The sequence below is a fragment of the Berghia stephanieae genome, chromosome 2 (assembly GCF_034508935.2).
Source record: "Berghia stephanieae isolate SIO BIC M18660-M18661 chromosome 2, UCSD_Bste_1.3, whole genome shotgun sequence".
In the NCBI taxonomy this organism is placed as follows: domain Eukaryota; kingdom Metazoa; phylum Mollusca; class Gastropoda; order Nudibranchia; family Aeolidiidae; genus Berghia; species Berghia stephanieae.
The window spans coordinates 112802903-112820402 of NC_088361.1; the positions used below are offsets into that span (position 1 = coordinate 112802903).

The 17500-nt window shown below is 42.0% G+C and overlaps 1 protein-coding gene across 4 annotated transcripts in view; it reads right to left on the bottom strand.

The window, feature by feature from the left end:
• LOC144966276 (uncharacterized) overlaps positions 1-17500 on the bottom strand; it is a 33435-nt gene that overhangs the window by 3717 nt on the left and 12218 nt on the right. The window contains exons 1-6 of one of the 4 annotated variants that reach the window (XM_078902488.1): positions 17428-17455; positions 16037-16146; positions 15521-15666; positions 13827-14035; positions 13198-13389; positions 1138-1234 (exon numbers count right to left, since the gene is read on the bottom strand). In XM_078902488.1, the coding sequence (XP_078758614.1) occupies positions 1138-1234; positions 13198-13389; positions 13827-14035; positions 15521-15666; positions 16037-16102 (710 nt within the window). In that variant the 5' untranslated portion in view covers positions 16103-16146; positions 17428-17455. Of the gene's footprint in view, positions 1-1137; positions 1235-13197; positions 13390-13826; positions 14036-15520; positions 15667-16036; positions 16147-17220; positions 17456-17500 lie in introns of those variants that run through there. The other 3 variants (XM_078902486.1, XM_078902487.1, XM_078902489.1) reach the window with 3 other exon arrangements.

Consider the following 17500-nt stretch of genomic DNA (forward strand, 5'->3'; position numbering starts at 1 on the left):
AAATCCCATTGCAATGATTGTGATGATGAGTGGCGCTAGCCCTGGAACAGAGTCACACCACTGCTTGGCATACACTCACACATAAACACAATGCACCCATCCCTACACACTAGTTGCTTGTGTGTCATAAGCTCCCATACGCCCTGATTGTTAGTGTATCATATTGTGAAAGCAGTCTACTAGACAATGCCAAAGTGTAATAAGGCTCACAGAGTTCAGAAAGGGATGCAAGCTTTTTTATGCCAGTCTTGTCTCTACTTTACAAGCCTGTCATCTGCATTTTTTGCGGCCGCAAATATCAGGGCGATCCGCAAATTTTGGCAAATTTCCCAAAATTGGCAAATTTTGGGAAAATTGGCAAATGGCGTGACAAATTTTGAGAAAAAAAAGAAGAGAAAACAAAATAACGAAGAAAAAAAAGTGCGAAACTTGAGAAATGTTGCAGCTTTGCCTGGGCCCAAACCAAGGGAAGCTACTCTCTGCGGATAATGATACTTTAAAATCTTTGTAACAACGCTATTCATAATGTAGCCTCCTTAAATGTAATAAATTGTCTTTTATATTTATTTTTTCTGTGTTAATCGCGTGTTAATTTTTACTGAAATGCTTAGTTCTCCTTGGCAAATTTTTTGGCAAATTTTGGTCTTTTTGGCAAATTTCTTGGCAAATTTTGGGATTTTTGGGGGCAAATTTTGGCAAATTTTAGGTCCCAATTTGGCAAAAAATGCAGATGACAGACAAGCCCTTCATAATTTCGATTACTTCATTGCAGCCGAGGTGTGTGGTCATAAACCTCATTGAATGTGAGGTGCCTTTAGTGGTGTCAAAAAGAAGAGAAAAAAACAGCTATCTTTAAAGTTGTCATTGAATCCAAGGTTTTGTAGGTACTAGGAGTTGGTTTTGTTGAGTATGCTTATAAAGGGGGAAATTTACTAGTAAAGATTCTGATTTACACAACGAGCTTGCTTAGAGCCAGATCAAGCTTTTAAGACCGGAGACCCCTGGAAAACCAAACTGAAATGTACATAAATCATTGACCAATATTAAGTAAGAATTATTATTGGAGCTTTACATGAGTAAAATGAGTGAAAATATGCAATATAAAGAAACAGGATAAAGGTAAGTTAGAAAACATACCATATTGTCTCCTCATAACTGGATGATTTTGAAAATTTCTCAGACCATGACTGTACCATCGTTTTACAGGCTTCTACAATATGATTGGCTTGATTAACTAAAATAGAAAATTTAAAATGTAGAGGTTTAATTGAGACAGATGAAACTGGGATTTGCAAGAATCTAGAGCTCACAATAAATATACTTTGTAGTCGGTTCTTTAAAATCTCCTGTCAGTGTCTTATTACTTTTCAACTGAGCTAAACTCGATCAAGTATTTTAAGTGAAACTTAACCTTCTTTTTACTTCAATTTTCATGTAGCCCTCAACAGCCACAAAAGCAGAAGTGAACTGGAGTTCATAGCATTCTCTGAATTATTAGAATGACACTTATAATTAATTGCTACCGCATGGATCGACAATGGTCAAAGTACTTTCTGCCAGATTTCACAAACTATTTCACAGATGAGTAAAAAAAAACACAAAATCTGATTATCAGCTCAGGATATCTCACATTATCTAAATATATCTCATGTTATCTCACAATATCTCAAATTATCTTACAATTATAACAGGTAATTTGTTATATGATAACAACCCTCTATAAGCTGACTTAAAATCAGCCCTCTTGCTTGTGAATTGAGTGCTCTGATAACTGACCTTTCGCATAGTCACAGTAAATTAGAATCTAATGAATTATTTGAGAATGATTTGTGAAGTAAAATAATATCTAAAATAATATTCTCAATTGAGAGAAGAATTTAGAAGGTTACGATGAAAACAATTGCTAAAAATTGGATTAAATGTACAGTGGATTCTGCATAAGATAAACTCCTTGGGACCAGAAAAAAGTATATTTTATCTTATCCATTTTCAAGGGTAGAAATAGAAGGGTGACTTTATTTTTCTCGCTCCCGCTGTTGAGAGATCTGGAGATCAGCTGATTGGACTCCAAATTTTCTTAACAGCTGAAACCTGCATAGAGGAAGCATTGTGTGATAACAGATTGTAAAATCTCCTCACATGTGTGACTGCGTTGGCCTCCCGTAAGAGTGCATGCAATAGATGGGAGTCAAGGTTGGCGCATGGAGGTGGAGAAAGAAGGCCAGTATGTCAGAAAACAGTTTATTTCAATGGAACTGACACTGATTTGTGTTTATTTAAACTGACTTTGATTAGTAGGTTTATATGAGGAAAGAAACGGACCTGGACAAAAAGTTTATATTTGTAGGGATCTCTAGCCGTAAACAATCGTACGGCTAGTGACCTTGGCAATGGTCATTCCTACTTCCGCTCTGCCTCGTCCCGAGCTGACCCGGCTCATATAAAGCCGAGTGGACCTCTCGATAGGACACACTTCTTCACACTTACCGACAGAGACACTTCACACTTACCGACACACTTACCTACAGACTTACCTACACACTTACCTACAGACTACCTACTGCACACTTCAAGCTCTACACTAAACTATCTACCATACCATATCTGTTGCGACCATACCTATCTACCATTACGACTAGCTAGATTCAGGGTAAGCCATATTTTTATACTAACTATAACTTTATCTATTTAATATATATTTTTAACTCAGTAATTCCGTGATTCACCGGCCATCTGGACCCATCCTAGCCATGGAGTCCTACAGCCAGAATACCGAGTTCTGGCAATCACGGTAGTTACTACAATGGCGTCACGAGCAGGATACTTTTTTCTACTTTTTACATTATCCATTTTATTCATTCCTACCGTCGTATTTCGTTGAATGGGAATTCGAATTTCGTTGATTTTTACCGTGTGAATACTTCGTTATTTTTCATCATGTATTTTCTACACTATAATTCTTATATTCAATCTTGAATGAATTCTGTGATATGTATGACCACGCCCCCTTCCCTTTTCTTTCAGTTGTAGGTAATTTCAATTCGTGAATTTTGTTTGATCGTGTCAAGGTCGTCCTTGTCCTTGACTCCAAGGTCACACCTGTCTGGTGACCTTGTAGACGGTGTCATGTTTCATGATTTTTAAAAAAAAAAAAATTTTTACATTTGATTTCTTTTTTATTCTTTTTACTTTTTTTGTTTTGTTATTGCCTATAACTGTGATTAGTGATAAGTTTATATCTTTGGTAATTTATTGTGAATTCTTGTGATTTGCTTTGTCCTTGACTTGACTTTGTTTACTGCTTATGACTGTGATTAGTTGAATTCTTGTGATCTGATCTGTCCTTGAATTGATTTTGCTTGTCCAGTGCTACATTGTGATTGTGGTTACTCTTTCTATTGATTTTATTATATATCTTCAGTTATTCTTTTTCTTTCACACACCTTCCTCTTCTGAGAGGAAACCTTGGTGATTTGTGAAGTTCATTTTTATATTTTTTAAAGTCTGTTTTTTTTTTCTTGATTTGTTGTTTGATGATCACTCGGGCCCGGCAGCATGGTGCGGTGAGATGTTGGAGCATGATCCGACCATGGCTGCAGCCTTGGGGAGTGGTCTATCTTTTAACAGACCGTACCTATTTTCATATTTAATATACTTTTGATTTATTGTTTGATGGCTACTCGGGTCGGGCAGCATGGTGCGGTGAGATGTTGGAGCATGATCCGACCATGGCTGCGGCCTTGAGGAGTGGCCTATCTTTCAATAGACCATACCTAGTTGTTTTTATTTAGTATTTGTACAATTTTGATTTATTGTTTGATGGTCACTCGGGCCAGGCAGCATGGTGCGGTGAGATGTTGGAGCATGATCCGACCATGGCTGCGGCCTTGAGGAGTGGCCTATCTTTCAATAGACCATACCTAATTTTTTATTTAGTAATTGTATAATTTTGATTTATTGTTTGATGGCTACTCGGGCCAGGCAGCATGGTGCGGTGAGATGTTGGAGCATGATCCGACCATGGCTGCGGCCTTGAGGAGTGGCCTATCTTTCAATAGACCATACCTAATTTTTTATTTAGTATTGTATAATTTTGATTTATTGTTTGATGGCTACTCGGGCGGGCAGCATGGTGCGGTGAGATGTTGGAGCATGACCCGACCATGGCTGCGGCCTTGAGGAGTGGCCTATCTTTCAATAGACCATACCTAATTGTTTTTATTTAGTATTTGTACAATTTTGATTTATTGTTTGATGGCTACTCGGGCCAGGCAGCATGGTGCGGTGAGATGTTGGAGCATGATCCGACCATGGCTGCGGCCTTGAGGAGTGGCCTATCTTTCAATAGACCATACCTAATTGTTTTTATTTAGTATTTGTACGATTTTGATTTATTGTTTGATGGCTACTCGGGCCAGGCAGCATGGTGCGGTGAGATGTTGGAGCATGATCCGACCATGGCTGCGGCCTTGAGGAGTGGCCTATCTTTCAATAGACTACACATGATTATTTGTATGTTGCTTGTCATGGATTTTAATTTAATATTTCTTTGAGCATTTAAATTTTGATTTATTGTTTGATGGTCACTCGGGCCAGGCAGCATGGTGCGGTGAGATGTTGGAGCATGATCCGACCATGGCTGCGGCCTTGGGGAGTGGCCGATCTTTCAATAGACCATACATAGTTATTTGTACCTGATTTTTCATTGTTCCTATGTTATTATTGATAATTGCTTTGTGGTTTTATTGGTTGGAGGTCACTCAGGTCAGAGAGCATGGTGCAGCGAGATGTTGTAGCATGACCTGACCATGCAGTGGCCTCGAGTGACAGACCAACCAATAATATCAGTTATCTGGTTTGCTTTTGTGTGGCCACTGTGATTGGGCAGCATGGGGCAGTGACATGTTGGAGCATGTCCTGACCATGGCTGCAGCTGTAGAGATGACCACTCAGAAGCAACCATCTGATGATAGTTTGGATTCACTGAGTTTGATGGTCACTCGAGCTTGGTGGCCTGCGCAGAGAGATGTTGGTGCATTATCTGTTGCGACCAAGGTTCGAGTCGGAGGACCTAACTCTCAGTGAATCACATGATACAGATTGTGATGTTTATGCTCAGGTCGCACACCATGGGTCAGTGAAGTGTTGGTGCACGACATGGCCATGACCGCGACCTGGAGCAATTGTTTTATTGTGAAGATGTATAGATTGTTGTTATCATTAAATTACTCTGTGATCTTTACTCTATTATATACAAATGCTTCATATATTATATTTTTACATTTGCTTGCTTTGGCATGAGCTTGGCCTATTTATATTGTTTTTGGCTTCATGCTTGTGCTAGTTTATTGCTCGGCTTTCAGCCCGCTTGATTTTGTTTTGTGCTTTTAGCTTGCATTGATTGCTTGCATGGCGTAATGATTCCTTGAGGTTCTCGAATTATTTGTTCCCATTTACTAATTCTATTCTCTATGATTCATTATCAGAATTTAGTAAAATGTCTTCCAACGTGACCTCCGAAGGAAAAATTCTTGTGAATTTCTGCTCCTTAGAGCAGCTCATCGATTTTAATATCTCGGAGAGGAACGCCAAGAAGGTTATCCAGCTTCGCCAAGAGCGAGATATCCTCACTATGGATGACCTGGAGGCACTTTTCAGGAACAAGGAGATCATTAATCATTTTGACGTCTCTACCGTGAAATCAAAGGAGACCATAAACTCTCCCACGCTTCCGGCGCCTCGCAGAGAGGACACTTTCACTCATTCCCCAGAAGCCAGGGACCCTTTGGAGGACATTCGTGGCCCCGCAGCCTTGGCTGACTTGAGAAATAAAGAAGTCCTCGATGAATGGAAGGCAAGTGGAATTGAAGCCGGAACCCTGAGGCGTCAGCGCCCCACTGTCAAAGATGAGGCCCATAACACCAGTTGGAGGATGAGGGAACCACTTCCTATGACGTGTGCCCCTCGTGCTAGTCGTGCCCCTCAAGAACCGGCATACTTGCATAATAGAAGACCTCAGCCCGGATACTCTGACAGTGAAGACCATGACTACCCCGATTACGTTCCCCACAGAAGACAGGCACGGAGAGAGGTTTTAAAAATTAACTTACCACGGAACGTCTTTTTCAACGGCAAGGGAAACTGGGAGACGTTCGCCAGCAAATTTAGGAACTTCATCTCCATTAATAATATTAGAGGATCGGACATGAAGAAATACTTTCTAAATTCCGCCATGGATGGCAAGGCTGCCGATTTTCTGGCCAAGCTCGATGGCATGGATGACCAGATGAGTTTCGCCGAGGCCATGGATCGACTAGAAAAAAGATTCGGCAGTAAGCAGCTGAGAGGATCAGCCTTCAGACAGTACATGACCGCCACCCAAAGAGAAGGCGAAGGTATTGAGGAATGGACTGACAGACTATGGGATCTAGCCAGCGCAGCCTTTCCGTTTGACAATGAAGAGTCCCTGGACGAGCTGATCGCCATCCAGTTCAGCTCAGGATTGCGGGATAGGGCTGCAGCTGACTTCGTTACTGGACAGGACCCGGAGAACCTCGCCGCGGCCCATAGGAAATATAGGGTTTATCAATATAAAAAGAAAACTATTGGAGCCCACCAGGAACGAAGGAGAGATCACCAGAGTCATTCCATCCGTACTGTCAAGCAAAACATGGAGGAATCGGAGGAGAGTTCAGATGACAGCCCATCCAGGATCGGAGAGGCGATTAGGGCTATCAAAAAAGAGACCATCCCCCGTTCCCCTATGACGAAGAACCTGCACCCCAAACAGGAGCAAGGGACGAGCACGTCCCAGAAGGAATCTAGGCTGGAGCACTACATGCTGAAGATGGTGGAAAAATTGGACCTAATACTTTCTAGGCTACCAGAGAAGAGGGATCCTCCCCCTAGGTCGCCCAGATCGCCCAGGCCCCCATCTCCCATGCGATGCTACAACTGCGGGAACACAGGTCACTTCAGCAGACAATGCGACCAGAATTCGTCGGCGATCCAGGGAAACGCCAATGGGACAGCTTAACCAGCCCAATGCTGCCCCACCTACTGGATCGGGCTGCCAACCCAGAACTTACGGCCCCTGTCGAGGAAGTGATCATGGTTCAACAGTTGCAATCTAGCTCCTCGATTAAAGTATTGTGCTCCATTAACAAACATCCGGTGGAAGCCGTAGTGGATACAGCCGCTGGAGCCACCATCATCTCTGAGCAGACATTTGATAACCTGCCTGACAAACCCCAGTGTCTTAGGACTGTGAAGATGTTCGCCGCAGGAAAAGGTCAGACATTCGAAGCTAAGAGGATAGGCCCGGTCGACATCAAGTTAGGCACCCAAATAATTAGCTCAGACATCTACACGGCTCCCATCGTAGATTCTATGCTCCTCGGAATGGACCTACTTCAAAGATTAAGGGTCAAGATAGATATGGACCACAGACTTATGACCTGGTCCAACGGTACAGTTCCGCTCATCATGACCCAAGGCCCTAGTGGCACCGCCAATCAAAACCCAACAACGGAGTCGCTTGAGTTGGACGAGCCCTCCTTTAGAAATGTCTCCAACCATGCTATCCCCCACTTTCTACGGACAAAGGAGAGGTTGAGGATTCCCCGCACGACCGAGATTGCAGTTACCCTGCACAGGGACGTCGTGGAATCACCCTTTTCGTGGTTAGAGCCATCTCAGGAGTTGCCCATTGTCGTCTTCAGTGCTGTCTACGGACCGACACACAACCCAGTCGTGCGCCTGCTGAACCCTACTGGAAAAGAGGTCACCTTGCCCAAAGACACGGTGATAGGCACATGGCATTTCATTCGAAAAGAGAACATTCTGGACTCGTGGGCCACCCCTGATGAGGCTCATGTACGGAGGATAGCCACGGACACTCTCCCATCCAAACTTCTAGACATGTGGAACGATGCGAAGACCGAGCTGCTGCCAGGAGAACAGGCTAAGCTCAAGGACCTACTCGTCGAATTTCAGGATGTCTTCGCAGATTCGGACTTCGACCTGGGCAGCTTTTCTGCAGTGCAACACTCAATTAACACCGGGATGCACCGCCGGTCAAGCTTGGCCTAAGGAGAACCCCCGTCCACTTTGTGAATGAGGAAAACAAAGTTCTGGACAATATGCTTGCGGCAGGAGTAATACAACCGTCGATATCCGATTGGGCAGCTGCCCCAGTCTTAGTTCGCAAGGCCGATGGTGGAGTCAGATGGTGCTTTGATTACAGGCTGCTAAACCAGGTGACAAAGAAGGATGTCTTTCCTCTTCCCAATATGTCGGAATGTATAGATGCCTTGAAAGGAAATTGGTGGATTTCAAAGTTAGATGCTAATTCAGCGTACTGGCAAGTACCTGTCCACCCTGACTCCAAGGAGAAAACCGCATTCAGGACGAGGAGAGGCTTATTCGAATTCAACAAGCTACCATTTGGACTCTGCAATTCTGGAAGCACCTACAGCAGAGTAATGGACCTCGTCTTGAAGGACTTACACTGGAACTCTGTCTTGGCCTACTTGGACGACATCTGTGTACTGGGGAAGTCCTTCCAGGACCACTTCAACAACTTGAGGGAAGTGTTCTCCAGATTTCGCGCCTTCCGGCTGAAGCTCAAACCCAGGAAATGTGAGCTCTTCAGGAAAGAAACTAAATTTCTTGGTAGGAAGGTAGGAAGAAACCAGTTGTCTATGACAGAGGAATCAATTGCCACTGTACGGGATCGGCCAGCACCTACGTCCATTAAGGAGATAGAGAAGTTTTTGGGCTTAGCTAATTACCACCGCTTCTTCGTAAAGGATTTTGCCGGAATATCAGAACCCCTCACACGACTTCTGAGAAAGAAAATTTTCATCTGGGGTGATGAGCAGCAGGCAGCCTTTGAGGAGATCAAGCTACGCCTTACTTCCCCACCGATCTTGGCCATTCCCACTACGACAGGCCACTTCATCCTCGATACTGATGCTTCAGATTTCGCCATCGGAGCTGAATTGATTCAGATCCAAGAAGAGGAAGAGAAGGTGATTGCATATGGGAGCTTCACCCTGACACCCCTTCAGCGGCGCTATTGCACTACCAGGAAGGAGCTACTTGCAATTGTGCGCTTTACCAATCACTTCCGTCACTACCTCTTAGGCAGCGAATTCACTGTACGAACGGATCATCGCTGCCTTACTTGGCTCATGAACTTCAAGAGGATTGAGGGTCAACTGGCCCGATGGATCGAAGAACTCAGTCAATACAACATGAGGATAGTTCACCGCTCTGGTTCACTGCACATGAATGCTGATGCCTTATCTCGACCTCCCACGACGGACACTTGCCAACACTACCGTCCTCACAAGGCGTTATCAGAATTGCCTTGTGGCGGATGCGCATATTGCGCCCGAACACAGGAGAGATGGGGAACCTTTGAATCAGAAGTAGACTACGTCGTCCCCCTCGGGTCCCCTGACACAATTGTCACTGGGTTGGATATTATAAACGAGGGCGGACGTAGAACACAACTCAGGAGATCGGACTGCCCGAATGACGTCAGGAAGGAACCGCACTATCCCCCTCGGGTCCCCTGACACAATTGTCACTGGGTCGAATATCATAAACGAGGGTGGACGTAAAGTGCGACAGATCAGAGGATTGAACAACTCTACCTGGATGACGTCAGGAGTGAGCTGTGCTATCCCCCTCAGGTCCCCTGACATAATTGTCAATGGGTTGGATATTACAAATGAGGGTGGACACAAAATACAAGTCGTAAGACAAGATGACTCGACACAAGTTGGCCTTGACAACATTGACATGGAGGATGTCAAGAAGCTGCAGTCGGACGATCATCACATGACCCACTTGCTATTATGGTTGAAATTAGGAGCAGACCCAGAAATGTCGGACTTGATGCTGTCCGGCCAGGAAGAAAAGTTCTACTGGGTGCACCGCAACCTGTTCTTCCTGATCGATGGAGCCTTATACAGAAGAGACGAAGGCCCACAAGACCTCCTTGTCATACCTACGTCTCTAAAACCCCACATCCTGAAACTGTGCCACGATATCCCCAGCTCAGGACATCAGGGAATCAGACGTACCAAGGCGAGAATATCTACTTCCTACTTTTGGTACAGGATGACATCTGACATAAAGAAATATGTAAGGGAATGCCCCGTCTGCAATCAGAATAAAACGCCACAGAGGAAAGCGAGATACCCATGCACAACTTACCATGCAGGTATCCCCATGGAGAAGGTTCACATTGACTTCATAGGGCCACTGCCTCGCTCTAAATCTGGAAATGAGCACATCCTTATGATGGTGGACCAATTTACGAAATGGGTGGAGTGCATACCGCTACCTTCTCAAGGGGCTGAAGAGACGGCCAGAGCTGCTGTTAACAACTTCTTCTGCAGATTCGGCTACCCACTACAGATCGTCTCCGACCAAGGAAGAAACTTCGAAAGCCAGCTCTTCAAAGAAATGTGCCGCTTACTTCACATCCACAAGGCTAGAACAACTGCTTATCGCCCTTCAGCGAACGGCCAAGTGGAGAGGATGAACAGGACATTGATGGCAGCTATCAGGAGCTTCGTCGACAAAAAGCAGGACGACTGGGATGCCAACATACATCTCATCGCCTCAGCTCTTCGTTCATCTGTGAATCGGCACACTGGCTTTACACCCAACAAATTGATGTTAGGACGGGAATTGAGCACACCGGTGGAATTGGTTATACCAGGGAAACATGCTAACCCACAGTCTCCTGAAGATTATGTCGACTCTCTACAGCAGGGATTAGAGATAGCCCATGAGACTGTGAGAACCACCCTCCGAACTGAGCTCAAGAGGACGAAGAGGGACTACGACATCAAAGCCCACGTCCATTCCTTCAAGAGGGGACAGGCGGTTTATTACCTGGATAAATCGAGTGTGAAAGGAAAGTCCAGTAAGCTGAAACCTGTATGGACTGGACCAGCCATCATCTCCACGGTCCTGACCCCCGCCACATACATTGTCACATTCAGGAACTCGGAGATTAAGACAGTCAACCATGACCACCTGAAGCCATGTTGGGACCGGACTATCCCAGCCTGGATCCGAAAGGAAAGGGAGGCCATCGAGTCTGGCCAGGAAATTACTTACTGTACTTGTGGAAAGCCGGACGATGGAGACCTCATGGTTGCGTGTGACAGGTGTTTCGACTGGTTCCACGGCAGGTGTGTCAACCTGACGAGGAACCAAGCGAGGCAACTGAACACTTTCATTTGCCCATCCTGTTCTCACTAATCTTTTTCTTTAATCTCCGCAGATGACCTCTTTCTCACGGGATGTAACCCTCTTCAGGGATTTCCTGCGATTCCGAGAAGAGATGCCGAGAGCGGCCGGCAGGCGCTCTCCTCCGGGGCGTAACCCGGAGCACGCGATTCGAAATCGCAGGCAACCCTGGAGACGCTCGAGGACACCCCCAATCACCTCGAGGCTTGGGAATAGATCCCGGACCTCCCCTGTCGCCTCTAACTCTAACCAGGAACGGAGGCCCCGTGACCGTAGGAGACGGTCCCGCTCGCCCCGTCGGGCCCAAAGAACGAGTACCCCGGCCCGACAGAGCCGCGACCGGCCTCCCAGCAGGCGTAGGAGGGAGGACCAGCAAGAGCAAGCCGACCGCCGAGACAGATCTCGCCGCCGCCGGGGGGACTTCCGCAGCCTGCGGAATCAGCTTAAGAGGGCCAGGCAGGAGCTGGCCTCCCTCCGGACCGAGGCGGCTGAGGTCACCCGTCTCCGGGAGGAGAATAAAAGAATGAAGGAGAGAGAGCCCTCGATGGAGCTGTCCCTCCACAGCTCTGTCTTAGACAGCTAGGTGCTAGGGCGAGCAACCGTGTAAATAGATTTAATTTTGCCCCAGCCCCAGGAAAGGGCTTTCCTTTTATTTTAGCCCTAGGTAAGGGCCTTCTTTATTTTTTGTTCGGCCCTAGGAAAGGGCCTTCCTTGTTTTATTTTACCCCCCTTTTTTTGTTGCTACGCCCTAGGTAAGGGCTCCTCTCCTTTAGTTCACTGTAATACCGAGAGCTCCAGAAAGGTGCAGGTGAGTACCCCACATCCAGCCACCCTGCCCTTTTTGAGGGGGGAGCAGTGTAGGGATCTCTAGCCGTAAACAATCGTACGGCTAGTGACCTTGGCAATGGTCATTCCTACTTCCGCTCTGCCTCGTCCCGAGCTGACCCGGCTCATATAAAGCCGAGTGGACCTCTCGATAGGACACACTTCTTCACACTTACCGACAGAGACACTTCACACTTACCGACACACTTACCTACAGACTTACCTACACACTTACCTACAGACTACCTACTGCACACTTCAAGCTCTACACTAAACTATCTACCATACCATATCTGTTGCGACCATACCTATCTACCATTACGACTAGCTAGATTCAGGGTAAGCTATATTTTTATACTTTAACATTATCTATTTAATATCTAGTTTTAACTCAGTAATTCCGTGATTCACCGGCCATCTGGACCCATCCTAGCCATGGAGTCCTACAGCCAGAATACCGAGTTCTGGCAATCACGGTAGTTACTACATATTAAATGAGATTTTATCAAACGAGTTTATCTTATCTGGACTCCAATGTAAATAATTGACACTTTCTTGCCATGTTGTAACAGATACAGTAAAACTTCCACCTGCACCTGGAATGAAAATCTCAGTCGGAAACAAAAGTCAATCTACAATTCCGAAAAAGAAAATAAATCTGACGGCTGAAAACATAAGTATAAATGCAAGAAATTTTTCCCCCACTTCCCACCTGTCTGTCTTATTGTTAAACAAAACATCAAACACTGAAATCCTTCTTTGATCAAGAGAGATTATCTCCACCCTCCCCTATCTTCCAACATCACCCTCTCACAAACACTACCATCCATTGTTTATTGTAAAACTGTATTAATTGAATGATATGCCACCATCACTGAACACAAATTCGTCATTCTATGTCACACTTGATCTGTTCTTTTAAATTCCCATTGTTGTGTTAGCGACATATATAGATACACGAGCCATAGTGACATCACTCCTAGTTTCACTGTTGTGACTACGTTCTGAGATAAAAATGTTGTACAAAGAAAATTGAATTAAGACAATATCTTGTTCTAATTGTTTACATTCAAAAAGAAATAAAAAATTCTTTCTTACCTAATGAAAATGGTTTGTAAATAATTTTGTCTCTATATTTTGAATAATGAACTTCAAGAGATGTTATTTCAGGATATTGATCAAGCTTATGGAATCGTAAATCTGTAAGAGGACACAGGAGGTCTTTCTTGAGCTTGTGTTTTAATCCAATACAACACAAACAATGGCCATTATTGGTGAAAAGATGTGATCCTGGAATTCAATTACAAATAATAATAATAAGAAGAAGAAGAAGAAAAAGAAGAAAAAATAAACATTTATTTATGTTCAAATAAATATAATTAAGAGCCAAAAAATAAAGGAAAAAAAAATTAACAAACATTTAGTAAGAAAGGAATATAGCCATTTTGATACAATTATGGCTCTTCTCGTGATTAGATCAGAGTGAGTTATCCAAAACGTAAAAAATGTTTATAATTAATTTAAATAATCTTTTTAAAATATCAAATATATTCCACAAAACCATGGAGATATGAATTAGTATACTAATAGCAGTAGCAGACAAGGGTTTAGTCATTAGCAATAGAAATTAATCAAATTTTAATAATAGTAATAGTAAGTACATTAATGCCAAAATTGCCATATGCTCGTAATGCTTATGAATTGAGTACACCAACACTGTAACCTACCAGCAGATCTGATATCCATCACATGCTTATAACCAACGGGAAGCTGTACTTTTTTATGGATGAATTCTTTGTGGCATTTCATTGAGCTGTTTAGTCCTGAATAGACAATCTTCCAATGTTGACTGTTTTCTTCTAAACCCTCTCCATTTTCTTTAATCCATGGCATGACAGACTCAATGCACGCTTTTGAAAAGTCTGCAATTGTGTATCTGTAAAACAAAAGAAAACAAACCAAAAAAAATGACGATTTAGACAAGAATGCAATATCTTTTAAAATCACAAGATTCATTACATATTCTAAAAGCATATATTATTTCAAATATGAAAGTACAATGCAGTATTGAAATCGTGAACAAGTAAGGGACCAGGCCGTTTTGTTTGAGAAAACTGTATTTTGATTTCCATGTTATGTATTTTACAAAGAATATGAAGAAGAATGTGAGAGATGGCGGGGTAAACATGGGTTGTTTCAGTGAAGTCCCATTCTAATGAAGTGTAGTGTAAAAGTGCGTCTTGTTTCATTTAATAACAAGTGAAAGAATGCTATCCTTTCCATGTGTTATAATAAGAAGACAAAGCCAGCATGTCCCATCGTTGATTACACACTCAGCATGCCACGTCTTGAACCTTAGAATATGGTATCTGGTCCCTACCACTCCTCACATCTCTCTCATGCCTCTCTTCTTATCCCATCTTCCCCTCCCCTAATCACTTCCTTGATTTCAATACAATAACATTAACAGCCTCAGGTCATCATTACCACGCTAGCCCCCCATGGTACTGGTGCACATTAGAATGAGATGTCGCATGCATCGGACTCTGGTCAAAAATGCTTCACACCGTTTCCCCCTCCCTATGTACACATACTCAACTCCAAACACACACACACACACACACACACACACACATACACACACAGACACACACACACACAGACACAAACACAAACAAATTAACTAATACATTTAAGGCCACACAGAGAACAATGGCAGTTCTCGTTTCCATTCAATACAAACATAAGGCAAAAGAATTTTATCAACAAATGCGAATGTTAAGGTCCATCATCATCATTTTTTAATAAATATTAAAATGCAGAAATCCTCCTCAAAAATTATTCAATGGACATTAATATTAACCTGCTTAAATGTAATTTGTTAAGAGTAAGAGAGATATGAGCCTGACACAGTCTTCATTATTTATTTTTGTCTATCAACATCTTCAGCAAATATCTTCCTCTAACTTTTTATGTTGCAAAAAAATGAGAGAGTTACAACTGTATTTTTCTTCTATAAAGCACTATGAGATCAATGGGTATTGCTACTTTTGTTTTATTATAGAAAAATGGACATCAAAATTATGAATTATGAAATCTTATATCGCAAAAGACGTTGATTGATTTCTTTTAAAATGAGTGCATAAACACAATCACTCAAAATTGTAACCGAATAGCTACAAGCTTTCAAATTGTTTATGATTTAATTTGCAGATAGAATCAAAAAGGTATAGTGCTGACATGTTCACGTGCTTTCTCATTTATTGAAATTGGTATCATCATCATTTGTAATTTCAATTTTATCATTCTTATTTTCAAATTGAGAAAAATATTATATTGATTTAATAGTCAATGAAAATATAACCCGGCGAGTCCAGCTGAGAGATGATCAAGCAAATATTCTTTTATAAAAAATCATAACCTGTACCAAATGCACGGAGCTAATCTCATCTCTATTTCATCCACCATCAGTTTAATTCTCTTGCAAGTTCTCCTTAGGCAAATGAAGCCATGGCCTCCAACTTGTGACAAGATGATCTCAAATATTTCAGGGGGTAATTGGGATAACTGAAATTGGAAAAAAGAAAGAGTCAACTTCGTAAACATGCCATACTTGTTCCTTCCTTCCTTCCTTCCTTCTTCTTCTTCTTCTTCTTCTTCTTCTTCTTCTTCTTCTTCTTCTTCTTCTTCTTCTTCTTCTTCTTCTTCTTCTTCTTCTTCCCCTTCTTCTTCTTCGTCTTCTTCTCCTTCTTAAAAATTAGAGCAATAATATTCGGTTAGTTAAAACTAGTTTTGTATATTGATTACAGGTACTGCAACATAATCTCAATTGGATTTTGACAGCAAAAGCACTCCAAAGATTTCAAAATTCAGATGGGTTAGTCTCAGATCCAGTGACAATATTAGTCCAACAAAGTGTCGAGAATTGTAGTCTTACCTGTGGTGAGGCATGCTGCCGAGGACAAACTATCTCTTGATACAAAACTTTATTTATCTGTTGCATTGCTTTTGTAGGTGACAGTATGTTGGGTTGATTTCTTTCATCCTCTGTTGGATAAAATAACAGACAGCCTAATACAAGAAAGCTTATATGAAGTAGGTATTTTGGTAAAAAAAAATTCAAATTGGGTTGAGCTCAATGAAACCTATATCATTATAAAGTGCTTTTCAACACGATTCTAACGATACCAAAATTTTGAACATAAGCAGAAGATAAGTTATTTTAGTTTAAATGATATAAAATGTTCTTCTATTTGCCTGTTATTTACTGACATACTTTGTGAAACTGTTGCATTTCCGGTAGTAACCACCATTTGGATTTCAAAATTGGCCTAAATTGGCCGCTAAGATTTGAGTGAGGATTTTACTGGAACGAATTTCAGGGATGCGGTTTACAACTTTGCCCTGAATTTAATGTTATTAAAAAGTTAAGATCTTAAATCACGTGCCCTCACTGGCATTTTGATTTACAAATGTCTCATCTTTTAATTAACAAAAGCTAAATTATACCCAATTCTATCCACGATCAAAAGATATACTAAATTGGTATTGATTTAAGCATAAACAACACCAAAAGATAGGGAAATTCCTCCTGAAGAAATTAAATCCATCTATAACTATAACCAAAAAATCTATGGAACTGGAACTTTTTTTTCTGAGACCCATCGCCATCACTCAAAATCAAAAGTCCAAAAAATCCGGTCACCACCGCCACTCTAGTTCTAGTTCTAGGCCATTCATCAGCCCACTGCTCGAGTTTGAGTGCCAAATGGACGTTTACCAAAGTGCCTACATGTAAATAGTGGATGAAGCATTTAGAGATAAGACTATAGACTATGTGACTAAGACTAAGATTATTATTATTAAGATCTGTTGTAGTTGTAGTTGTAGTGTTATTGTTATCATTATCATTGATACATCGCTTTCAATATCACTATCAGAATCACAATCACATATAAAATGACCAAAGCCATTTCAAAACTAAGCGTCGAGTGCCGGCTGTCCAGGTTAAATAAGTTAAAGAAACACATTGGTTCATTGCTGTAGTCTAAGTCAAAGTCTATGAGGTATGAATATATAGATTTCTCTAGACAAGATAGAAGAAGAAATGGACTCCATTACTTTCATTTTATGGTGTACCCATTTGTCTTGAAAAACAAACAAGGTATCATATTAAAAAGTATTTTTTTTTATTATATCAGCAAATTAGAATATATTTCATTTCGTTATATATTTTTAATCTACATCAAAAATGCTCAGCTAATCCTTTTATTACTAATAGTAATAGTAATAGTCTAAGAGATATCTAGATACTAATAGTTTTTCAACTTTCGATTTAACTTGAACTCGATCAATGTTGTGGCAAGAGGCAGACAGTCTATGCGGTATACATTGAGTAGTA